Genomic DNA, 26,100 nt, shown 5'->3' with positions numbered 1-26,100 from the left:
TGTTGTTGGTTGGTTTTGAGGAGCAATTAGTGCCCTCAGCAAGAGCGGGACTTGCAACTCTGTTAATAATCAAGTATATAAAAGGGGTACCTCTATGCAGGAATTGCTGTCAGAAGGAGGAAGCAGCGTGGAGAAGCCAACAGCTGGAAATGGATAGAATGTCTTGGTGGATGCTTAGCAGCTGGTAGGGAAAACAGGAGAATCGGGAGGTCTTTCTGTCCAGCATGGATTCCTGCCCGTGCCATCCTGCCTCACGGCCCTGGCCGTGTCCATCATCCGTCATCTTTAAAATGTTGAACTGAAACCCACCCAGGCTTCAAAAATCAACATATCAGTACGTCACACAGAATAAAAAGGATTTTGTTGGGATTTTAATATTCTATATCTGGACAGGGGAGGAGCCTAAATTTAGAGTGAAATGGCTCTGTAACAACCCAGAAAATACCACTGGATTTTTAGAAATCACCGATTATCGCTTTTTTTTTTTTTATAACATTTTTACATTGAAAATGTGTGCTACAGAATCCTGATCTCTACTAAGGTCTGCAGTGCTTGTACTCAGTTCTGAAGCTGCCATTTGTCTCAGACATGGATGCCTCAAAATCTCCCTTGCTTCAGAATAAGTTCTCAGTGGCCCGTCTGGCTGAAGAGTTTTTCTGGGTTGGTGGCAGCATCGTAGCTTCTCCAAGATGGAAAATCGGCCACGTTGGTAAGATGCAGGCTGAATACCTGCCGCTTATTGAACAAGATGGTATCCTCTAGAAAGCTTTTGTGTTTAAATCTTGTCTCGCAGTAGAATAGAGGAAAGGCAAAGAAGGAAGAACTTAAGACGCATAGTCCTATGTTGTTTTGCATGCTCGCTAGTGCAGTTCTTTTGGTCTTCAAGAACCTCTCAGTTGGAATTTTTATTGATTTCTTTACATTCCTTTGGAAAAGTAAATGCAAAGTAGTATGCTTTGACAGATGCAGACCTTTTGAAATTTTCTGTTGTATAGATAGAATCCATCTCCCTCTCCATACCCACAGTAAGGTGGGTTTGCTGTCTGCCGGGATTCATACATCTCTTAACAATTTGGTATTTCCTGCAGTATCTGTAGGTTTTAGACTTTGAATCGAGAAGAATCTCTGTGTTCTTCCATCGTAGGTCACTGGGCTCTTGAGAGGTTGTTTTCTGAATACTGATATGTGATGGCAAAACCCTTAAGCTTCACTAGCTGTCTGAGCTTCACAGCAGCCTTTCTTTAAATAGGTAATAAAACCAGCAAACGGTATTTAGAAGAGCGGTTGTTCTAAGCGTACAATGAGGATGCGTCTTGTCAGAATCCGTTAGCAGGGCAACGCTGGGCCGAGCTGTGATGGTGCTGTGACAGAGGGGCGGCCGGGCCGGAGCTACGCGGCGGCGCCTCAACTTGTGAAGCTTTTGACAGAGCTGGTCCGTGTGTAAAAATACCCAGTGACTCAATTCTTCTGACTTCTTTTCATCCTCACATGCTAAAATACTCCCACTCCTTCACACATTTACATCAAACCCAGAAAATCCTAGAAGACAATAACGCTACTGAATCCTAAATGATTAATTAACAGACGTTAGAACATCATTCTAACGGTAAGCAAGGAAGTTGGCTTTTTTTTTTTTCTTGTATCAGGACAAATTGTAGGGATACATGGTTTGTGAAGCTTTATTATATATTGCTGCTTTAAAATTCAGTTTTTCTGAGTTTGCTTATTAGGATTGTTCACATGCTGGGAGCAGCTTATCTGGGAATTTGTAGAACTGAGCTTCTGAACTTAAGGTGCTTATGAGAAAATTGATATGTTTTCTTCCTGTAAAGGCGATTGTAAAGGGGGCAAAGTCTGACTTAGTGGTATCACTTTGTTTCTCTCGTCAGTGGAAAGATGTATGAGTTCCATGCAAGCTGGTACCCAGATGATCAAACTGCGTGGCGGCTCCAAAGGGCTGGTCCGCTTCTATTACCTGGACGAGCACAAGTCGTGTATTCGCTGGAGACCTTCTCGAAAGAATGAGAGAGCCAAAAGTGAGTGTCAGCCTTTCTTCTGATTCTTCCCAGGGTCTTGCTGCCTTATAAATGAATGAGCGCGAAGGATTTGGTTCATTCACAGGAGATGAAGAAGAATGTTATACTTGAATTTAAAGGGCAGTAAATGATTTTATGTTTAATAGTTTATGAAGATTAAGTTGTTCTTGTTAGCTATGCAGGTCACAGTAGTGTAGCATGTTGTAAATGTGTTGCAGACAAAACCCATGTGGATTGGGGACCTTGCAGTGTGAGGTTTGGGCCCTTTCACTACAGGATTTCCCTGCAGGTTAAATGCATCCTGTCCGGCTTCAGGCATGCACACAGTCATTAATGAGCTACGTGCTTTTGTCATTCTAGTTTCCATTGACTCTATTCAGGAGGTTTGCGAGGGGAAGCAATCAGAGATCTTTCAGCGCTATGCCGATGGCAGTTTCGATCCCAACTGCTGCTTCAGCATCTACTATGGAGACCATATGGAATCTCTTGACCTGGTATCTTCCAGTGGAGAGGAAGCACGAACCTGGATCACAGGGCTGAAATACCTGATGGCAGGGATCAGCGATGAAGACAGCCTCTCAAAGCGCCAGAGGACCAGAGACCAATATCCTTATCCTATCTGAGAGATTTCCAAGTGATGGAAAGCTATTAATAGCATAGGGATTCCTTCAGGTATTTGTTTGACTAAATGTATGTGCTAGGCTCAAATCTTCAAAGTGGTTCCCAGTGCATTCCCTGTTTCCAGAGGCCGAGAGGAGTTCTTGAAGAGGATTGTTCTGGGCAAGATTTGGGGATGAATGACTAGAATGGACTGAAAAACACACATACATATTCTTTCATCTGTTACTCCCTGTGCAAATCTGTCCATTTAATTTGGCTATACAGGCCAAAGTGTGATGCAGCATTGCAGTTCGCTCCAAAGTTAGTTCTGTGCAGTAGTCTGGGTAAATAGTATGTGCTCCATGTTGAGCACAGCAAGTCTAGGAACTGTTACTGAAATAAGATCAGTAGAGCTGTATATTACCTTGAACTTTCTTTCATCCCCAGCCTCATATACAGTCTTTCCTGACATGAAAAAAATCACCTATACATAATGTTCAGAAATATCCCTTGATATTCCATGTTGTCCCTTAATTCCTGTTCAATGTGGTTGAAGCAGACGTTTGATGAGGCAGATAAAAATGGTGACGGCAGCCTGAGTATCAGTGAAGTTCTCCAGCTAATGCACAAACTGAATGTGAACCTACCCCGACAGAAAGTCAAGCAAATGTTTAAGGTAAGAAATGAAAATGTATTTTGTTTTCTAAAAGAACAAGGATTGAGCTGCTGGAGAATTAAGATGAAATGTAATAGGAGAGATGGTAAATACTTCGGCAGCTGGTTTGTTTCCACTCTGCTGAGAGATACTACACAGTCCATTTGGTAAATTGAAGCGAGCTCCAGAAACACGTCATAGATAAATTGTTATTCATAGAAAAAGGCATTACACCAGGTGCTTTCTGGTGTTACATAACATAAAGACGTGCTGTCTTCATTGCTATAGACAGAACTCCTTCAAGCAGGGTTCCCTATGGAACAAAAAAGACCTTAAAAGTTGTTTCTTGGCTTATGCACTAACACATACATTTCAGAGGTTCAGTGCTGTTCAAAGCATTCCTATGACAAGCACCAGCTCAATGAACCAGTCCGTTCTGGCAGGCCGTGGTGAGGAGCCATGTCAGGCAGCAGCAGCCTGCATTTAATTTCAATATTGATTTTTCACATGCAGGAGTTTGCTTATTTAAAGTTTGTTGAGGCTGTTGCTGGGCAGTTTGGTATCTCATTGCTGAATCGCTGTGTAATGCAGGAGGCTGATACGGATGATAACCAGGGCACGCTGGGCTTTGATGAGTTCTGCGCCTTCTATAAGATGATGTCAACACGACGCGATTTGTACCTGCTAATGCTCACCTACAGCAACCACAAGGACTACCTGGATGCAGATGACCTGAGACGCTTCCTGGAGACTGAACAGAAGGTAGGACCTGGAGAGGTTGTGTAGCCTCCATCCTTGGGGTGTTTCAGGACCAGGCTAGGTAACACTCTAAGTGCTGTGACCTTGTAGTTGACCCTGCTTTGAGCAGGATTTGGGGCTGCATGAATTCCTGAGGTCTCTGAATGATCCTCTGCTCTTTCATCTAGAGACTTGTGGAAGATTCTGAAGTGAGGAAAAATAATTGGACAGCAAGATGCAGTCAGTGCAGGGACAAATGCATTGACTCGTCTTTGCCTTTTTCCTCTCATGATCTCTTTTGAAGCTGCATGCCTGTAAGTCAGAAATCTCCATCAGTTTCAAAAGTTGCCTAAGAAATGAATGAATAAAAAAGCCACCTCTCTGGCAGTTAGCTTTTTAGATGAGTGGGCTGTGTTTCCATTTCATTGGTCAATTGATCCTCCAGATGGTGAGGAAGATGAGCACTGGCCACAGGACACAAATCAGCTCAGCTGATCAGGGATGGGGACAACTCCTGCCTGTGGGGCTTCTCTCTCGCCTGGTGCTGCCCTTTCTCGGGTGATATGTACAGGGAAAGCAAGTGTTTGTTCTGGGCGTTGGAAACTGTACCAGAAAAACCTTCTGTTGTTCCAGATCTTATTTTTTTAACCCGGCAAACCTATCCAATATGGGCAAATAAAGGGTATGGCTTTTTTCTTCTTCCTCTTTTACATTTATTTCCTAGGTTTTAAATTACTCCCAGAAAAGGCATTGATCTGGTAGCAGCTATGCTGGTGGTTTCATGTCCCCCCAAGCAAAGATTTCATGTAGCCAAAACAGTCATCAGCTTGGTCACTTTATTGGCAGTTCCCTCTGGTGACAAGGGCTGTGTTTTCATGGGTCACGTACAGCATCTGCTGGAAAAGATTTACCAGGCCACTCAGGACAGAATATGTAATAATAGTAGGGATAATAATTAGAGGGTACATCAACAGTAAATAGCAGGAATATTAAATAATACTGTTAAAATTCAATTATGAATACACTGCAAGGTAAAAAAAACCTACGGCTTATCATAAATTGCCCTTTTTTATAAATGATAACATTTACAAACAAATGTTTCCCTTTGTACTCTTTCCTTTTTCAGTTGAGAATGCAGAGGATCTTGAAGTAGCAGATTTCCTCAAGGATCTTTCTGAGAGCATTATGTCCTGGTTCTCTCTTACCCTGCTAGTAACTGATTTTTCTGTCTGCTGCATAAAGATGAACCATTCTCTTATTTTAAACTAAAAACCCTTCGATAATGCAAACTAATCCTTTAATCCTGCAAGAGAAGAAATCCCATTGGTTTGTGACAAAGCTTGTTCTGTTTGGATGCTGTGTGTGCCTAATAACGCTAACCAGATTTGACCTACAAAGCAGAACTCTCTTTACTGGCTGTGGTCAGGCGGCTGCCAATAGGACAGGAACTTTTCACAGCGCGCTCTGCTTCTTAATTGGATGTGACACTGATTGACGGGAGTGAGAATCTCACGGGTGACTGGAAATCCGTAGTGCCGCTGTGGAGGATCTGGCCAGTTGTTAAACCGTATGCAGAGCAAAGAGCCAGCAGAAGCTGTGGTTGTTAGTTAGCATTTCATTTTTGCTACTTTTACAGATGACGAATGTGACTAAAGAACACTGCCTGGAAATCATCAACAAGTTTGAACCATGCCTGGAGAACAAAAAGGAGGGAGCTCTGGGGATTGATGGTAAGGCTGCTGCTGGAGCTTTTGTAGGGAAGACACAACTGTTCAAATGCTTATGCGAATATTGCATTCAATTGCGCAATCGATAGTGATAGAATTTTGCCATGTTGTACAGAGTATGCTTTTCAGTTGGTGGTGGTGATGTGGGGGTTTTTGGTGGTTTTGAGTTTGGTTTGGTTTGGTTTTTTTTAATATCTATTATTTGCTGAGGAACCTAAAAGGAAATTGGTACTCTTTGGAAGACCTTTTTCAAGGTCCATGTCATGAAGAAGCAGCAGTCGTTGCAGGTCAGCTGGGGCTGCATGTGTCTTTATTGGTGCTTTTTGAAAATACATTGCATCATTCTTGCAGGTATTTTCGGAAATCCTTTAAGCTTTAGTGAGAGGAGTGATGTGATCCGGAGTGATATGATCCAGAGTAAACGTGCAGAGGGATGAAAGGAAATTTGTCTAGAAGTGTGCTTTCCTGGCCTCTGCTGACAAAGTCACTAGAGATCTCTTGAAAGCAATAATCACAGTTGGGCATTGGGACAGTTGGAATGTAGTGGTGTTATTTATATATCTTACTTACATGTTCATGAATGTAGAAATGAATTTTGTGGCTGGTTTTAGGAAGGCTACAGCAACACAAAGGACAAAACTGTATTATTTATGGTCTCGTTTGCTTACAGGTTTCACCAATTACATGCGGAGTCCATCTGGGGACATATTCAACCCAGAGCACTACCAAGTGAATCAGGACATGAGTTATCCGTTGAGTCACTATTTTATTACCTCTTCACACAATACCTACCTCATGGGAGATCAGCTGATGTCCCAGTCCCGGGTGGACATGTACGCCTGGGTGCTACAGGCCGGCTGTCGTTGCGTAGAAGGTAAGGATCAAAAAGGAATCGTTGGTAGGCTCCACAGTTGCGTTTCTCCTTTGTAAAGGAAGGCTCATGACTTCTGCAGAGAACGTGGAAATTGGGTAGAGGGAAAAGCCTGATAAAACGGTGTCTTCATAAAGAACAACAAAGTAATTTTGCCATTTAATAGATACATTTCTTGAGCATGGAAATAAGGCAGAATTTTGAAGAGTACTGTTGTTAGAGGAAAAAGAAAATTGTTGTGGAGAGGATACTAACATTCAGTAGAATGTATCAGTGTATATGCTTTATAGCCAAGTGTGTGGCAAACAAACTGGCAAATATGGAAGAGTTATGCTACACATAAAAGGAAATCTGATATTTCTGATAGGAAAATAGGATTCTGTTATGGGAAATGAACTGATACCTGGGCTTGTTGGGTACATGTCTGGCTGGGTGACTAAAGGGAACTGCAGGGTCTCATAGTCTTGGTGGCCCCAAATGTTACTTGTCTGATCAGTGTCTTTGTTTCTGTTCTACAGTTGACTGCTGGGATGGGCCGGACGGTGAACCAATTGTCCACCATGGATACACTTTGACTTCCAAAATTCTTTTCAAAGATGTGATCGAAACTATCAACAAATATGCCTTTATCAAGAATGAGTATGTACAGTCTGCCAACGTTTGAGTCTCAGGGCTATAAACAGACTTGTGGGTGCTTTCTTTCCCAGGAGAGGTTGCAGCCATAGCTGTTGGTAGGCTGCAAACTCTGCTAAGGAACCAGCTGCAGGCAAAGCTTGGAATTTAACTGTAGTCATCAGTTGGGAAGGTTTTGTCCTGCAGGCATTGTGTGGCTGAAAGCCTGTGGCTGTCAAAAATAACCTTTCCGTTTGGAGAGATTAGTGGGGTATCAGTTCCGTGCGCACACTGATTTATCCAACCCCTGTGGATTCATTGGTGATGATGTCTGTTACAGAAATGGCTTGGACAGTAGTAACCCTTGTCTTAATACTATAAAAGCAATTTGGAGTTGATGATACTTGCTTTTGTCTCTGCCAGGTACCCTGTTATCTTGTCAATTGAGAACCATTGCAGTGTCATTCAGCAGAAGAAGATGGCTCAGTATCTCACAGAAATTCTGGGAGACAAACTGGACCTGTCTTCTGTGCACAGTGATGATTCTACCAAGCTTCCTTCACCAGCAAGTCTTAAAGGAAAAATACTCGTTAAGGTGAAAACCTGCTTCGTTTGTTCCATCCCTCCTCTTGTTTGTGATGATTATGATTTCTGCCAAGTTATCACTTAAATAATTTTACAAAAAGCAGTCTTTAAGAACCTGGCACTTAAGGTTTTGAACAGGTGTCTTCTCAATCAATAAGAATGTGGTTGCATGCTTTGAATTTCTTTTTATGTGTGATGGCAAGAGCTACATGCTGAACCTGCCGGTGTAATCCTTCTGTCTTCTAGGGGAAGAAACTTCCAGCCAACATCAGTGATGATGCAGAGGAAGGTGAAGTTTCTGATGAGGACAGTGCTGATGAGATTGATGATGACTGTAAACTAATGAATGGAGATGTAAGTTAAGTGGCCATTTGAATGTAAATGAATGTCAAGCCTTCCCATCCCAGTGAGAAGAAAACTTGCATGGGTTCTCTGGAATGCGGATGTGTCTGATCTTTGGGATACATCTTAAGTCTTTTAGGTTCTAAACCTTCCTGGGGACAGATTTGACAAAAATTTGTGGCAAAAGTTCTAGTGGTTGTGTTTCAAGTATGGAATTTTTTTGTTTTTCATATTTTAAATAGTAATATCTCCATTATTCTCTATTGCATCATAGTGTTGGTATTGGACAGCACAATGGAACAGATCAGACTTTTTACTAAATATGTGCTGCAGAACACAGCATATGTGAATGAGTTCAGTATGGGGAGGCGTCTCAGTAATAACTATTTCTATGTTAGCACGTCCTTGGCTTCTAGCAGACGTTACATCTGAATAGCTCTGCTAACAGTTGGTCTTGGATTAATTAGAACTGTTTTAATTAGTTTTACTCTCATCACTTCAATCTGTTTATGCTTTAGATATAACATCTACTTCAGGGCCTCAGATTCTTCCATACCTTACCTTAAGTCTGATAGTGAGCAGCAAGTAACTGCTTCACATTGTGCGAATCAAGAATCTTTTGTGTTTTCTTTTGTTTCTGCACGTAAGATCTGAGTTTGCATTAATCCTTGCTGGAATTACTAAGGCTTATTAAATCTCTATCTAGTTTAATGATTCTGTTTTGTTTGTAGGCATCTAGTAATAGGAAAAGAGTGGAGAATATAGCAAAGAAAAAACTCGACTCACTGATAAAAGAATCCAAAATCCGTGACTGTGAAGATCCAAACAATTTTACAGTTACCACTCTACCATCATCTGGAAAGGCTGGACTAAAATTAGATAGTAAGAAGGTGAACACTTTTTACTGTACTTCACTTCCCTCAAGACCTGATTGTTGTTTTCTTTGTCTCTGTAGCTACACAGTACTTTATTTCATAACAAATAATGCTTATTTTTTCAAAGGTGGATGTCTGAAGTTGGGCTTCTCTGTCTGTTTTGAGACTCCCCAGTAAAGATAACTCAGTTTACCTGAGGTGTCTGCAACTATTGTAGTATTAATGAAACACAAGAATGCTCAGCACTTCGCTTAAAACAAGAGAGAGAGTGTCACACGATGAATTTTGTGGAGTCTCTTTGGCATTAGATCCCTGTCTCCAGTGTGGGTTAGTGTGACTGGGATAATTCAACTCAAGAATGAGCAGGTAGCAAAACGTTCACCTGGGGTGTGGGAGATCCACGTTCAGGTCCCCAGTCAGACTTCGGTAGAACTGAGATTTGGAAGCTCTGTTTTCCATTCGTGGATGACTGCCCTGACCACCACAAATTTGGCTGTTTCAATATACAAGAAAATGTGTTCCCTTCTGTAATATTTTGTCATGACATCTTATGAAAACTTTGTATTGCTTATATAAAAGCTGTATTATAGGCAAGAATACTTTTTGTATTTGTCATTCAGTAGAAGTTTCTATTTAATTTGCTGATAATGAGATTTTAATTTTAGCTGGTTTTATGATTTGCACTTGATGCAGAGGGATAGTCTATTGCAGCTGAATAATGAAATATGACAGTCCTTCGAAATGTAAACCGAGATGCTGAACACCTCTTTCTCCAAAGTCCAATTACTTTTTCCAGTGACTTCAGAGAAAGGTGTTTTGCATTTTCATTTATTATGTTAGCTTGCTGAATAAATGATATATTATTGGCTTCAGATTCATAGCTGAATTCATTCAATTAATGGTGATACCAGGTGAACATCACTGTCAGATACACAAAGCTTTTTTTCCTTGCTCACACAGCAACTGGAGCATGAAATGTACACATCAAATGCCTTTCCAACAGAAAGAATTTTATTTTCCATTATAAAAAGCTCATATGAAAGTTGGACTTTTTTTCCTCAGTTCTATGTTCTGTGCATTTACATTTTATTTTCATTTTATACTAATGCTTTTTTTATAAAAATGTACTCAGCCCACAGACTATGCTTTGTGAACTTGAGGCAATATCATTTTAGAATTTGTAATAAGCCACAAAAAGCTTTGAAGATTGTTGCATGCAAAGGAGAAACATTGGAGATCTGCCAGTAATAAGCAGGTGTACTAACTAGGGATTGAAGCTAGGTGAGAACTAAAAATCAGATTCTCAAGACTTTCTATGGCATGAGTTTTGTATGTGCTTTTAAGCCTAATGATTTACATAATCACAGAATGTTAGGGATTGTTATATTTCATTAATTTTTCCCTGCCCAGCTCTCCAGCCTGTCCAGGTCTCTGATGGCAGCACAGCTTCCAGTGTCAGCCACTCCTCCCAACTTGGTGTCATCAGCAAACTTGCTGACAGTCACTCTATTCCCTTGTCCAAATCATTGATGAATATATTGAATAATACCGGCCCCAGCACTGCCCCTGAGGCACTGCACTGGATCCAGGCCTCAACTGGACTCTGCCCCATTGACCACGACTCTCTGGCTTCTTCCCTTCAGCCAGTTCACAGTCACCTCCGTCCCCGCTCATCCAGACCCACTCCCTCAGTTCAGCTGTGAGGATGCTGTGGGAGGCTGTGTCAATGCCTCACTCAAGTCAAGGTGGATCATGTCCACCGCTCTGCCATCATCCATCCACTTCAAGAATCCTTTTGCATAGGTGTTAGCCACAACAGTCTGGGAAACAAAGAACGTTTAAATATGCTGTAGCACTCAGGTCTGCTAAATTATTCTGTGTTTGGTTTCTTTAGAATAAACTCGAGGATGATGTGGAGTCTGGGGAAGACTTCAGTACCAACAAAAGGCACAGCCGGTCATTGATGGGCAGTTTTTCTAAACGCAAGGTGAGCCACTTGGTAGACCAGGTCTGCACTAAATACTGTGTTCTTGGATAGGTCTTTTCTTTGCACACAGTGTTAGAGAGGAATATCGTAATTGCATTGTCTGCCGGAGGCTTGCTTGCTGTCAGACTGTTCACTGAATAGATAGGCTGGATAACTGGTTATAATTGTGCATAGCAGATCGTTTCAATTTACATCGAGGTCTAAAAGTATCCAAGATCTAACCTGGGAAAAAAAAATTGCAGCTTTTATCTGCGGATTTATGATTCCTTTATAGAAACGCTCTGACCTCAGGCTGAGTCTTCCCAGTATGCATGCACATGATTCTGCAGTACTGAGTGTTACAAAAGCTGTCATTCTCTGTAAGCAACACACTCATTGGCATAACGAAGCAGAATTGGGTCCAGCTGCTCAAACGTTGATCAGACAGTTGTGATATTACGGTTTTATTTCCTTGTGGCACAGAAAAAAGGAAGCAAATTGAAAAAGGCGACAAGTCTGGAAGAGGGTGAAGATGATTCGGATTCTCAAGGAAATTTAGCCAGGAGCTCTGTACATGGCAGCAGGTTTGTTAACAAGTGATTTGGCAATTTTTTTTTCTAAAAAGAGATACCTACAGAAACGTACGCACTAAAAAGATGTGCTTCTGCTCTAGAAGCCAATTCGTTGAAGGCTGCAGGCGCGGGACAGGAATCTGGTATAAGGGTAGATCCAATGTCTGCCGCAAGATCATCAGAATGATCTCTTGGTGCCGTTCAGACTCATCAGCAAAGTACAGGGAACCTTGTCTGAATCCATTGAGGTGGATTTGCAGTGTATCAGGTCCCCAGCTTTTTAAAAAATTGTTTTATGATTTGTGAAATGAAGTTGCATCAACATTCAGGTGATGATTTTGATATTTTCTTTTATAATTGCCTCTTTAAAAATCCTGATGTCGAAGTATGGCTGCTTATGCTTCTGGCTTCAGAAGTAAGAAATCAGATGAAGCAGTTCATGAGGTCACTTTGGAGATTTCTTTGGGAGATCAGTAGATGTGATGTCATTGATAACCCGAGCAAATGAGGAGGATCAGAGCATTAATTTCTTGCTATTTCTTTAGGATTTAAATAGTTTTTTTGTTAGTACTTGACCTGAGAGGTGAATATATATGTGAATAGATACTCCACCCTTTGGTCCAAACAATTTACACACTCTATTTGTTTATATTTATTTTTAGATATGAAAGATAAAATTTACCCCTTAATTAATGGGAGATAAATTTGTTTTATCTTTCTAGGATGAACCGACAGAAGAAAACAATGAAGCTGTGCAGGGCACTGTCTGACCTGGTGAAATACACAAAGTCTGTTGGCATCCACGATGTTGAAACTGAAAGTAAGTTGAGCTAAAAATCTGCTGAAAGTAATTGCTGTACAAAGAAATTGGAAGATTTATGTTCCTACATATCTTGTTATTAAAGAGTTGTGTGACAGCTTCCATAAAGGAGAAAACATTCCTACAGGCAGTGGTACCCATGTAGTCTTTGCTAGCTTGTGTAAAAGCTGCCACACAACACCTGCATCGTGGGAAATGACAGAGGGTGTAGTTGTGCTCTTGGGCAGAGTGGTCTGAGGGAGCACTTCAAGCGTGAAGTTTAGATTTTCAAGTCAAATCTGTTGCCACCATCCATCTGTTGCTGGAGTATAAGGAAAAGCATCATTCCCTCTGAGTAGAATGTATTCAAATGATGCTTTATAGTTATAAGGAACTAGTGCTACATAGTTTTGAATGCTTTATCTAGTTAATAAATAAATAAGATTACCTCTAATCTCCTCCTCTGTTCTTTATAGTCTCTTCCAGCTGGCAGGTTTCATCTTTCAGTGAAACAAAAGCCCACCAGATACTGCAGCAGAAGCCAGCACAGTATCTGCGTTTCAACCAGCAGCAGTTGTCCCGCATCTACCCATCATCGTATCGGGTGGACTCCAGCAACTACAATCCCCAGCCGTTCTGGAATGCTGGCTGTCAGCTTGGTGAGCAGAATCAAAACTTGGGGGTTTTTCGTTTTATTTCAAGACAGATGTTTTATAACAGGGGCTTTGGAATCACTCCTTAAAATACCATGAGTTCTCTGCTCATTGAGCTTTACTGACAATTGAGTTCTCCTTGTTACTGTGTGTTACCTAGATAGACTACCTCAAACATGTGTCTTCCGTGCAAGCAGTTGTCGATAAATGGAAATAAATGAGCTTCTCAAATGCAAGGGGACTTCAGAGTTCAGACTCTCTTGGAGAGCTTCTCTCTCTGAAGCTGCGATGTATGTTCTGTAGGACAATTCTTTTTCATAAAACATTGGAGTTTTTGCATCCAAGAAGTCAAGTGTGTGTTAGGTGTCTTTTCTTTAACATTGTTCTACAAACAAGAATGTTATTAATGTACTCGGTAAATAATATCACTTTTTCTTTTCGTAGTTGCACTAAACTACCAGTCAGAGGGAAGAATGCTGCAACTGAACCGGGCCAAATTTAGTGCCAATGGGAATTGTGGCTATGTCCTCAAACCAAACTGCATGTGTCAAGGTAAGAAAACCAGCAAAATAAATGGATTACTTATTGCACGAGAAGAGTGGGTGTGGATCCTTATTATAGTTTGTCTAAAAATGTGTTTCTGATGCTAGAAGCAAATAAGCCAGAAGTTATCTCTAAGGTCATCCCCACTTCTTTCCCATTATGTGACTTCTCATTCTTACAGGTGTCTTTAATCCAAATTCTGAAGACCCACTCCCTGGTCAATTGAAGAAACAGCTGGTTCTAAGAATTATCAGTGGTCAACAACTCCCCAAGCCACGTGATTCCATGTTGGGAGATAGAGGAGAGGTATGGGACAGCTAGTCATTGTTCTTCTGTGCGTGAGACAGTTTATTTCCGCATTGGCTGGGCTAAGGATGGGGATTTAACTTCCTGCAGTTTTCAGTATTTGTTACTTTATGTTTTCCAGATCATAGATCCCTTTGTTGAAGTAGAAGTGATAGGCTTACCTGTTGACTGCTTCAAAGAACAAACCAGAGTAGTTGATGATAACGGTAAGATTATGTGGGGTTTTTTTAGTTAGATGCAACTACTTTTCTTGGAAATTCTTGTGTCTCCTGCAGAAGTGCATGGGAGCGCTGCGTTTTCCAGTAACAACGATCAAACTATTAGGAAAACTAGAATGACGTTGCAGTTCAGGCATTCCTTACATAGGCAGCATTCTTTCTTCTTGCACCTGGTGAATGAAAAACCTAAAAGCTCATTTCTTCATTCCGAGGTTTTAACCCGATGTGGGAGGAAACGTTGGTGTTCACAGTCCACATGCCAGAGATTGCCCTGATTCGGTTCCTTGTGTGGGATCACGATCCAATCGGGCGTGATTTTATTGGACAGAGAACGATTGCGTTCAGCAGTATGATGCCAGGTAAGACAGAAACGCTGACATCCCAGGTCAGTTGGCTTGGGCTTTTTTCTGTGAGAACAGAAGCTGCAAATGCTGGGTTAATGTGAGCGCGTGTGTCCGCTACAGAATTTCTAGTTAGAGCAGGAGACTGGGAGTGTGGACTCTGAGTTCTCTACCTTGGTCCATTACTGATTTATACGATGATGAAAACTAAATCAGTTAACTCTATGGAATGAGATTTTAGAAAAATGGTTAAGATTGTTAGGCAGGGTGGCTAAATATTGTGGATTCAGAAGGCTGGCATCCAGAATCTTTACTCCTGTTATCTCATACAGCTTTTTCTTCCATTTTCTTCCTGTCAGTTTTTGAAACACACTGGAGTTTTGGTCTTATAACTCTCAGTTTGGTTTGACAGCAGCAATAAGGGACACAGGAAAAAACAGGACACAGCTTTTTTATAAAATAAAGAGGATTAAAAAATGGCAGTAAAGTTTGTAAGTGGTGTGACTGTCAGATAAGTGAGTGTGGCGAGGTGATGCACAAGCCTGGATGCCTATTTAGAGGAGGAGCTGGGAAAATAGCGGTTAATTTATTTTGCTGTTTACAGAAGGAAAGTCTCTCGGTGCTCTTCTCCCAACCCTTTCAACTCCTTGTCAGCTCTGTTGGCTCTGTTTCAGGTTACCGGCACGTGTACCTGGAGGGTATAGAAGAGGCGTCCATCTTTGTCCACGTGGCCATCAATGACATCTGCGGTAAGGTGAGTGCCGACCGCGGGACACAGCGCAGCTCCTGTACGGCAGCGCACCAGCAGGGTTTGTGTTGCACCAGGGAAGCCCCGTGGGTGAATGTCCAAGCTATAACGTGTTTGTTTAACTGCAGTAAGCTTCCTCTCCACGATTGTCATGGTAGCCTGAAACTGTTCTGAGTATACATGGAGATAAAGGCAAGTCATAGAGAAAGTTAGAAAAAGAGATTCTTGCAGGGAGGGAGCCGCAGGGGAAGGTTATTTCATTGCAGCGTGCACACATTTATATAGATAAGTATGGTTGTGTCCAATACAACAAGTATTTAGCTTGGAGAAGAGGAGGCTGAGGGGTGACCTCATTAATGTTTACAGATATCTAAAGGGTGAGTGTCAGGAGGATGGAGCCAGGCTCTTCTCGGTGACAACCAACAGTAGGACAAGGGGTAATGGGTTCAAACTGGAACACGGTGCCTTCAGAATCTCAAAGCCAGTTCATATCCACTTCCAATAAACTGATACTGTAATATCAGCACCGTGACAGGAGGAGGCGGCGTTGAACAGGCCGGGAAACCAGAGTTCTTGTTCTCGTGCTGTTCGTGTAAGGGGAATTAAAACTCTTCTTCAAAAGGAAAACAACTTTTTTAATTGCTAGATTTTAATCAGAACTTCTATGGGATGAAACCGATAAGCCCCAGGAAAGCTTTTTTTTTGTATTTCTAGGAAGAAGGGCTGTTTCTGAAAAGTAACTTAGACGCTTTAGGTCAGTTCCACACTGTGCACTGATGTGATGGAAATACAAGGATTTGGAAGGAGAGCTTGTACATGTTTCTTTTTTAAAATAAAAACTACTGAAAATGTGAAACAAATATTACACAGCCCTTTCTGTTTTGGTCTCTGAATTATGTTCTGCTTTGATTTTTTCAGTTAACAGAAATTTGGGCAGAAAAGTCACCACAGTTGTCAGCCTGGTTTTACTCATCCTTTATTAATCCAGATACTCTAATGCAGGCATTAACCTTTTGGGGCTTTTTTCCTAAGTGTAGATATTCCACCCTCTCAGTAGCTTGATATTACTAAAGCAAAGTCTTTAGATTTTGTTTACACCTTAACTTGTGTTTAACTGAAATCTCTTTCTAGACTGTGCTATTTCCTGGAGACGCTTTTCTTTGTCTCTGTCTCTTCTGTAGTCTATTCATGTATTGCAGAATTTCTTGTGGTTTTCTAGCTGTGCGTATCTCCGAGATCCACCCTCACTGTTATTCTGCCTTTGCTCTGTCTGTTTGTGATTTCAGTGGGCTTCTCTATGTCCAAAATACCTACTTTTAGAAGCAGAGCGTTTTTAGCCGCCTTGAAGGTACCCCCTCCTGTCCCAGGGAGGGGCAGTGACCACCACCACACACCTGCATGCCTCTAACTAGTTGCTTCATTAGCATCAATGTTTCCTTATTAGCATTTTGAAGCTTTTCGACTCATGTAATGTGAATTGCGACATTTGACGGTCAGTTCTGTTGGGCCATTGATGAGCAGAGAGCCCTCCCTCTATGAAGCAGATCCAGGATAAGAGTCCTTCTGTACACTCTTTTCTCTCTTCTTTGAGTCTCTGCTGTCTTTTCTCTGTGCTATAATTCAAACCTTTCACACAGAAAAGAACATTCACAGTGAATTGTTTGCTAAATTGTGGGAAAACCTCTTGTGCTGTTTTTCAAGTCAGCTTTAAAGAATGAAATAGCTCTGTAAAAGCTGGACTAGAGCTGAAAGCACATGTTCTGGATCTCCGTCAAAATGGCTCTCTTTGTTTTTTCCTGAAAACTTTGTTTTTTCCCCTAAGTTAACCAGATTTGTCTTTGGGTTCTTGAATCACCCCACTGATTCAAGCAATAGTGCCCGGCTTAACAAAGATGCACCAACTAAGCTAGAATGATACCCAGGGCCCTGCACTCGCATCACCCATTCCATCAGTGCTTTGCTTTTATTTTTGTTGGATATTATTTGTGTGTGTGTGGATGACAGTTTTTCTGAGTTTTGCAAGTATTTATGTTGTCTGATTTTTGTAGCAATGAATTTGTGTATTTGCCAACTTGTCTCAATTGGAGCACGGTGCTTTTTCCCCTTCGCTCCTTACCAAAAGCAGGATCTTGTTTTGAAGCTTTCTGGTGAAAGTGAATCCAGAACGACCCAAGCAGACTGTTCAATAGTCTGACTCTCACATAAGGCTTATTAATATTTAAATTACATTTTCTCTGACTTGCATGGGAAAAATCAATCCCTACCTTCTTTATCTTATCCTGGATATAGTTTTAAAGACCATTTTAGGTCTCTTGTTAGTCATCTCCTCACACTGTATCTTGGCATGTAGTAACTAAACTTCAGTCAATTAGAGCCTGAAGTAATATTCTGAATGCCTTCACTGGGCTTTGTGTCAGACAAATAAACCTTGATCCCATATGCCAGATTGCACAGGACACTTAGGAATAAAAGCAGCTTTTCACCCAGGCCCGCTGTACAGTGCAGCGAATATCTGTCCACTGAGTCCTGCAAAGCAAAGTGAGAAATGTGTGAGCAAGCACTCAAATATTTTGGGCTGAAAGACAGACCATTGTAATTTAAAGTAGACATTTCTGTGCCATTGTTTGGCACTGCAGAAATGTGACCTCACATGGCATCACAGGGGAAAAATTGAACTGACAGCAAGTGCCAGCAAGCAGGGATGCTGGTCACATTTTGTAATGGGTTCTTACAATGCATTTCAATCACAGGCTTATGTGCTCTATTTTTATTCACTCTTTATGCCACAGCTACTAAAGAGGGTCTGATCTAACTGGGAAGTAAAGGGAACAAAGGAGGAGAAGTAGATTAGAAGGGAAATGCCTCTTTCTCTTCTTTAAGTGATTTACGTGTACAAGGCTCTATGAATAGAGCAAAACCAACATACCCTTTACCAGGCGTCAGCCTCTGCTGCTTTAAAAGTTGGCAAGTACACCTGGAATGTTCACAGGAATGCTGGAACTCTGTTTCACCAAAGCGGGAATCAATTGTATGATGGGGGGAGGTTTATGATGGTGAATATATATGTTTAACACTTAATTAAGTACCAAAGTATATGAAGTACTGCATTATCACCCTGACTAACTTCACTTGTTTATAGTGTGTTTCTTCAGTGATGAAAACATACGTGAGTGTCTTTGGATAAGTTTGGTATGGTAGGAAATCATCAAAATGTAATCAGAGAGGTAGAAAGCAAAATATTTGTTCATTTGTTGTGCATGTAGTTCAAACAACAAACTCCCAGAAAGCTGTATTGCTAAAAAGGAAGCACTGTGACTTTAAAGAGTCTGAAATATGTGGCATTATGAATACCTTAAGCTTTGTGGCTTTGACAATCACCGAGACACTCTCCAGCTTTCAGAGTTAGATCCTCATAGACTGAAGTATTTAAGTTTTTTTGCTTTCTTTTCAATATCTAATGTTTATGTCATAAGAAGCTATATGCTAGTAAGCAGATTATGACCAATCCAAAGACAAGCCTGCTTGGAAATTTTACCTAAAATCATAGTTAAGCAAAGACGACATAAGATTTTGTAAAGCTGCTGTTACTGATTTTTTTCACTCTTAATCTCTGTCCTATTACTGTTTTCATTCTCGTGCTGCTGGTAGGAATGTGACAGGAGGCTCCATAAGTGTGTGCATACGTGGACTGGTCATTTGTACATGAGGTCCTGTGCCCAAAGCAGAAGTCTTGCCTTTTCTATTAAGGACTTCTTTTGTTTTTAATTTTCCAGGCCAAACAAGCTCTAGGTCTAAAAGGCCTGTTTCTCAGAAATCCAAAGCAGGCCTCTCTGGACAGTCATGCTGCTGGTCAGCTCCATCGCAAACATTCCTTTAGCAGCCACATCCTGCGACGGACGGCCAGCGCGCCCGCCAAAAGCCAGAAGAAGAGCAAGAAGGGCTTTCCTGAAATTGCTTTTGACACCAAAGACAACAGCTCTGAGGGGGCCGGTGAAGACGGTGAAGTGGACGCTGCCTCACAGCCTCGCTTCGAGCAAGAGCCAGAAAGTCCTTCTCTGTCACCAGCTCCCAGAGATGGTGCCAGTGGGGAGGTACCTGGCAAGGGGTTGAAAGGTAAGACCCACAGCTTTCGTAGCGCCAAAAGCCAGAGTTGTGCTGGAGGGGGTGCTGCTTTCAGTGAACCCCTGCAGAGGTCCAACAGGGTCCGGCTGCAGGAGCACCAGAGCGAGAAGCAAAGCGTCTTTGCGCGCTGCGCCATCAACAGCTCTGGTAGGATTGGAGTGGCCACCAACTGCATGAAATGCATGATTGGTTCCAAAGAAAGCCCAGATTTAGAGTGCAAGTGGAGTGACCATCCCAGCAGGCCTATTGTTAAAGATATACCTCACCAGGAGCAGTATAGCAGTATGAGTGGAGAAGAGAGGTTAGAGCTCAAAACCTGGGTTGTGCGGGGCCAGCCCAGGCGGCAATCAGATTTGCAGTCTTGCAACAGCCCTGGAACTGCCGATGACCTAACAAGGAGCACCCAGTCTTTTGTGACCCCAGGGAAGAAAAGTGTTGAATCTAAATGTCATGGACTAAAGGCTCATACCCGGCCGCGCTGGCAGTGCCAGTCAGGTGGCAAGTATGGAAGCACTGTCAACTTGGTTGCAGCCAGCAATGGCTCTGTATCCTCCAACTCCAGCAGCCTAGAAAGTCTTGGAAGCCCAGAATTCCCCAAGCGCTGCTCTGAAACTTCTCGAAGGCAAGTGGGCACCCTACAGAGGGAAATGAACGCCTTGTTCGTTCAAAAATTGGAGGAAATTCGAAGTAAATCCCCTATATTCTTTACTGGTAAGACCAGATTTTCTTCACCCTTCTCCACCTTAGATCACATCATTGTCTCAGCTTCTGCGTAGCGTCTTTACTTAGAAGCTCCTGTATGTTGTTTTGCTATCAAGAGCTCTTTTTCTTTATTTTTGGCACTGATAGAAAAATAGCTTGCATAAATATTTTTATTTTATTGTTTTCCTAGATGTGTCTGGTTTAGATGAGTCCTTTCCGTGCCTACTCAACCATCTGCAGTAGTGAAGCTGTCAGTAGCCCATGAATGTTTGGATTGCTTGTTCAGGGTTTTTTGTTTCCTTGTTGTTGTTTTTTCATGAATGTGGTATGATACTAAGTAAATTTTAAGATCCAAACCAGAGCATGAAGTAGGGGTTGAATATGGAAAACCCATATTAACAAACAAGATTTTCATTATGGGTATTTGTGTTTCGCTGGGGGATATCCACATCAGAAATGATATCTATTGTGTCAAACAACAAAACCCTCAAAGAACTTGCAAAATTATTGCCATCAGTTCAGGGCTTGCTGGGCAGAATTCTCTGCTCCGGGTTGTTCAAGAGCCCACACTTCACAAACAGAGCAGACCTGGTCCTAAATGGTTGAATTCCCAGTACGCAAACATTTATAGATGTTGTGGGTATGATTTGACTGTGACCTGAGGGCACAGTTGCATAATATAATAGGAAGCAATGTGATGAGATGTTACTTGGCACCAGTGGAGCTGGGCGGACTGTGAACACCTCCAGGTGCAAAGTAAAATGTGTCCAGTTAAAGGGAGGCTTTGAGCTACCATATTTTATAGCTGTTTCAAGCCAGGAATACGCATATGGTCACTGGGAGCACGGGACTGTCTTTACTTGTGAACTGTGTGTTTGTACAGATGGAAAGGAGAACCAGAGGCAGTCAAAGTAGATATTTTAATAAGGAAACTGGCTTTTTTTTCTCCCTGATTCGGCAGGGAAGGGACGGAAAGGAAGAGATTTTGACAAGATTTTATCCATTTCATAGAATTGTATCTGTTTCATAGAATTGTGAAGAGGAAGTAAATGCAGCTGCTGTCTAGGACTACAAGAGCTTCTCTTCAGATCCCTCCCACTCTCCCCCTTAGTTGTCCAAGGAATTTGGACACTGGTGGTTAAACTGTCAGGAGCAGTTAAGTGACTTTGCTTCTCGAGGTGTAATCCCTCTGTTAGTAACAGATTCTCACTGTCTACCTATAGTGGGCTTCTTTGAAAGCCACATACAGGAATTTACAATATTCTATTTGATCCATTTAATCTGGCTCAGTGCCTACAATTTCACTTTATTTCTTTTTTAATTTTTTTTTTTAATACATATTTTTTCCAATATCTGCTTTGAGCTTTTGGGAAAATATCAGGACAGTGGGAGGGAAGAAGTTTGCCACTTCCCGTGACTTAAAATTAATCCAAAGCAGCAGAGCCCTTTCTGTGTCTAAATTATTGGCGTTAGGCTTTTCATAAGCTCTGAGTAGTGTGACATATGAAACCATTTCCCATTATCAGTGCCAGCTCCCCCGCCAGCCCCCCAAGTCACTAAATAAATATTGTGATATGCTTGAAATTTGATTAAATCCATCTGACTTCTCAAGCATGGAATCAGCAAACCTTTAAAATGGTGCAATAGTCGCTTGGGGGGCTGCTGCTGCTCCAGCTTGCACAAACAGCACGCTTTCCCCAGCCGCCGGGAAACCAGGGAAACCAAGGGCTTTGGCCTAATATGGCTGCATTTCATAATTAACATTCTGCTGATGGGAAATGCCACAAGGATGGGACAGGAAGCTATAGTCTCTGCTTGTCCTTTTTACGGCAACAGCATGACAGTTTCTAACATTTTGCCTTTTAAGCTTGGCTTAATCTGTGCTGATGGCTTGGGCAGGGGGAAGGAGAGCTCGTTAGTCTGATCAGCACTGGATTCCTCCCAATATTCCTCCAGCTACTGGAAATCCAGCTCTGTTGTGAATGGTGGATGTTGCTGATGGGCACAAGCACCTTCTTCCCTTTTCATGCTCCCGGTTGATGTAACACAGGCCAGCGAAGCCCTGTTTCTGTTGGCAGCTTCTTGTCACTACGCTGGATTGGAAATGCTGGTGCTGAAAGGAAAGGTCCAGTAGTTCCTTGGCAATTTTTGGTGATGTAGATGATTTTTTTTCCATAGCATTAGGAAAGGGCTTTGGAGAAGAGGAGTCTAGCTTCTATTCCCCAGTGCAGCGGAGTGCATTTCTTGAACAATACCAAATATTGCCTTTTATTCTTCTATGACAAAGTAACGAACTTAATACCCATCTGTTTATGGATTCCATTGAGTGCTCTGGTTGGTCAGAAATTCTTAGGATCCTACAAAAGTGTGTCTGTTTCCCTCCCCTCCCTCAGCACTAATTTATCCTGTTACCTGCACCTGCCTTCCCTACATTAACTGGATTTTTCCTCTGTTCTGTCCTATTATTCTACATGCACACTCCCTCTCTCTAGTTAAGAACTGAAAGGACAAGCAAGTCAAAGGTAACTGTCTGCTGAGTGTCACTGATTCGAGCACCCTGCTGCCTGTAGTCCTGGGGTTTGTTTGCTGCCTTATAATGATCTGCTCCTGTTTCTTGAGGTTGTTGCCTGGCTTAGTTGTGCTTTGCTAGTTCTCGAGTGCATGTTTGCGTTGTGGTTTGGAGACGTGGGAAGCAGTATTTTGGAATGATTGCTTTGGCTCTTAGGGTGCAGGTTATAAACACTGCAGATGGATGGAGCGTTTTCTTCAAGTACTTGGTGGCTGTTGTGATCCTTCATGTTTGAGTGCTGGAAGGAAGGAAAAGAGCAATTCAAGTGGTGCTGGATGGAGGAGGAAGAAAAGATTATGAAAGGGGATACAGGGTCAAAAAGAAAGTGGTGGGTACAGTTGTTTGAATAAGGTGATCAGAAAAGTAATATGGTGCTACTATGCATGGACTGAGATTTTTTTGAAAGCAACGGGGCTTTGCGGCAGCTAAAACTGAATGAGCAGAAGTTTTTGCTGCCTTTAGCCAGGCGTTTGAAATCATAAGTTATTTTAAAAACTGTTATATGCAACTACTACCTTAAAAACAAAATGATACCACATAAAGAGTAAATCTTCAGCTAAACTGCAATTTGTAATAGGTAATTAACCCTGTATCTGCTTTTTCTTCTCCCTGTCTTTTTCTGTCTCCCAAATAGATGTCTGCCATTTCTCCATACAGAGGTCAGTCACTTCTTTATGCAGCCTAGAAACGATCACTGAAGAGCCCATTATTGCCAATGAAAACCATCACGCCGGCCTTTTCTTCCCTCGACCCGTTACTCCTTGCAGTGATTCCGAAGAAGGGTCTGTGTCTGATCATTCCTCTGAATCTCGATCAGAAGTGAGCAGCACGTCCAACCAGCCTCCACAATCTCTGCTCCCTAGAGAACAAAGAACAAACCTGGCTGCAGAAGACCAAGTGCAGGTAGTCACGAGAGCGGCTGACACAAGTTTAGTAGGCCAAGAAGATGCGAGGACAAGCATGACAGGATGTCTCAGCAAAGAAAATGGTTGGACGCGGGCATGCGGTGAAGCCGAAGATCAGTGTGGACTGGCAGCACGTACTCCAAAAGCCGGGCTGGTGGCAGCAGCAGGTAAGACTGCTGGCCAGCCTCTTGAAAACTGCCAGAAGCAAAGTGACAAACCAGGTCAGGTATTAATGGACATGAAAAGCACCGTTGAATCCAAAGGCCAAAAACCTGGTGCAGCAGCTGAGCTACTGCAGCAAAACAACGTGATTAACAGCACACAGACAGCTTTGCCTCCAGACGCTTTCCAGAAAGCCCAGGCTGTGCAGGCTCTACCTGTTCCTGTTTCTCAGACAAACTCTTACGTGTTAGTAAGAAGGCCAAAGAGTGAAGGACTGAAGATGTCAGACTCCTCAGCCTTAATAAAAATTCCAAGTAGCCTGTCTCCAGCAGCAGAAGTGTACTTTGATGCCACTGTCAACGACCGGATCTGGAGCAAGCTAGACTGCAGCAGTCATCGTGACAGCATGTCTTCCTCTTCCAGCATGTCCTCCAATGACACTGTGATCGATCTCTCTCTGCCCAATCTAGCTCGCAAAAGCCTCCCGGATCTTGGCATCCGTCATGAAAATTTTGAGCCGCTTGCCATAAGAAAAGGTATGCGCCCGCGCTCTGCCACAGCGTCCAGTAACGAGATGCCCATGGTGAGCAAGAGCAAATCCAATCCCAACCTGAGGTCTGGCCAGCTGCCAGCAGATGACTTGTGTCCCCGTCCTCTTGCCAGGAGTCCTCAAGATGCGTTCTCCTCCATTCCTAGGAGGCACACCTGGAGCAGGCTGTACATGGAAAGTCTCAGACAGTCTTCTAACAAATCCAAAGCACAGGATATGGTTGGCAATAACCAGGCAAAATCCAAGAGTCTTGGAGACCTTACCTCTGATGATATTGTGTGCACTTTTGAAAGCAAATACCGTAGCATCAGCAGGAGTTTTGTCACGCGATCGATGCGGGAGCAACGCCGCTCTTCGGGCCTGAGATCCTCCGTCAAATCCCAGGATGAACTGACCGAGCAGCTGAAGAAGCTGACGGCGTTTCAGCAGGAAAATGACATCACGTCCCCGATCAGCCTCGATCCAGCCGAGTCTGAGGAGGAAGGGGAGAGCCTCGGCCTGCTGCGCAGGTCGTCGTCGCGCAGCCAGAGCAGGGTGCGGTACATCGCCAACCGCGCCAAGCAAGCGCAGGAGAGACAGCGGCTGCAGAGCCTGGGCCAGCTGGGCGCCAGCCCCATGGAGGAGCGCGGGAACCCCGAGGGAGCCTGCAGCGTTGCCAAAGCCCTTTGTATGGATTTAGCTTCTCCTGCCGCGTTTACATCCCAGCCTAAGAACCAAACTGAATATGACGCTGACACAGAAGTCTTCTTTATGCTGAAACTGTAATTCTGGGCAGCACTGAGGCGATGTTTACATTCCTGTTCAAACAAAGCGTAGTGACCTGAGAGGCACAAAATATCCTCACACAGCTTGGTGCTTCCTGGCCTTCCCTCGACCATAAGGGCACTTAACATCATGACTCCAAAAGAATAGTTGTGTTAAATTCGTCAGCAGTTTGTGGAAATAAAACAATCAAGTGAAATCAGAGGCACATTTTTACAGTCCTGATCATCTGACCCACTTTTTTATTTTGAATACACTTTTCCCAGCCTCAGATTTGGCCTCCTGTGTGTGTGGCCACTTCTTTCCATTTGCAAGTTGCTCTTTACTAATTTCAGTAATTGCTTCTTATAGTATTTAAATCTCTACGTGATGTTAATGACAGCTGAGGTAAACTTTGCTCTTGCAAATTGTGGATCCATGAAAAGAGGCTGGATTTAAAATCATGCTCCCTGTTCTGCTTTCTTTTTTGGAAGATTTTGAGGCCTCTGAGGGCGTCTTCTCTGGGCAATAGTCAAAATTGCAGTGACACTGTTTCATTAATTAATAATGTAGTAGATAAAGTCCATCTTCCATCATGGACCTGTTTATTTCAATGAAAATCTGTATTGTCTCCCTTGTTGAAGAAGAGCTCTCACTATGTTCCAAAGCAATGCTTTTTTAAACTAAACTTGTTTATATATATATAAAACTGTATATTATACATCTATGTGTATGCAAATGTCTGCACATATATGTACACATGCACACACTTAAACTGAACTGTGACTGTTCTTGTCTCAAAACATGATCTGTGGGAACGAGACAGGAGAGAGAAGGGAATTACCAAAACCAGACAGGAAATACCCTCTGACTTCATTCAGAAATGGCTAAGAAGCATGCTAGTCTTGTCTTGAAAACAGCACCGGCCCTGCTGTATGGTGATTTAACAATGCTGCTGTACATAGCACTTTTGGGATGAATTTTACTATTTCTGTATTGCACTGCCATGCGAAAAAACTTTCAATGATATGTTTTAAAAAAAAAGATATTTAATTTTTTTAGATGGATATATTTAGAATTAAATACCAACCTAAACAGAATAATAATTTTTCCTCCCCATTTTTTTTACTTTTTATTTTTAGGGATGTTCCCCACTCCCACC

General features: G+C 42.3%; 1 protein-coding gene across 2 annotated transcripts in view; it reads left to right on the top strand.

Annotated features, from left to right (window-relative positions):
- The window catches only part of PLCH2 (phospholipase C eta 2), a gene marked incomplete at its 5' end in the record, with an annotated part of 46,929 nt that extends 21,938 nt beyond the window's left edge, over positions 1-24,991 (top strand). The window contains 22 exons of one of the 2 annotated variants that reach the window (XM_080358797.1): positions 589-709; positions 1,890-2,036; positions 2,397-2,653; positions 3,196-3,312; positions 3,883-4,053; positions 5,666-5,759; positions 6,427-6,630; positions 7,146-7,266; positions 7,663-7,834; positions 8,071-8,178; positions 8,898-9,056; positions 10,936-11,028; positions 11,491-11,591; positions 12,302-12,399; positions 12,855-13,037; positions 13,476-13,583; positions 13,756-13,880; positions 14,002-14,086; positions 14,311-14,457; positions 15,114-15,193; positions 18,961-19,300; positions 23,215-24,991. In XM_080358797.1, coding sequence (XP_080214923.1) covers positions 589-709; positions 1,890-2,036; positions 2,397-2,653; positions 3,196-3,312; positions 3,883-4,053; positions 5,666-5,759; positions 6,427-6,630; positions 7,146-7,266; positions 7,663-7,834; positions 8,071-8,178; positions 8,898-9,056; positions 10,936-11,028; positions 11,491-11,591; positions 12,302-12,399; positions 12,855-13,037; positions 13,476-13,583; positions 13,756-13,880; positions 14,002-14,086; positions 14,311-14,457; positions 15,114-15,193; positions 18,961-19,300; positions 23,215-24,962 — 4,779 coding nt within the window. In that variant the 3' untranslated portion in view covers positions 24,963-24,991. Of the gene's footprint in view, positions 1-588; positions 710-1,889; positions 2,037-2,396; positions 2,654-3,195; positions 3,313-3,882; positions 4,054-5,665; positions 5,760-6,426; positions 6,631-7,145; positions 7,267-7,662; positions 7,835-8,070; positions 8,179-8,897; positions 9,057-10,935; positions 11,029-11,490; positions 11,592-12,301; positions 12,400-12,854; positions 13,038-13,475; positions 13,584-13,755; positions 13,881-14,001; positions 14,087-14,310; positions 14,458-15,113; positions 15,194-18,960; positions 19,301-23,214 lie in introns of those variants that run through there. The other variant, XM_080358798.1, reaches the window with a different exon arrangement.
- Between the last annotated feature and the right edge of the window lie 1,109 nt (positions 24,992-26,100).

This window comes from Nesoenas mayeri, assembly GCF_963082525.1.
Source record: "Nesoenas mayeri genome assembly, chromosome: 24".
Classification (NCBI taxonomy): domain Eukaryota; kingdom Metazoa; phylum Chordata; class Aves; order Columbiformes; family Columbidae; genus Nesoenas; species Nesoenas mayeri.
This window is presented reverse-complemented; position numbering and strand designations above follow the sequence as displayed.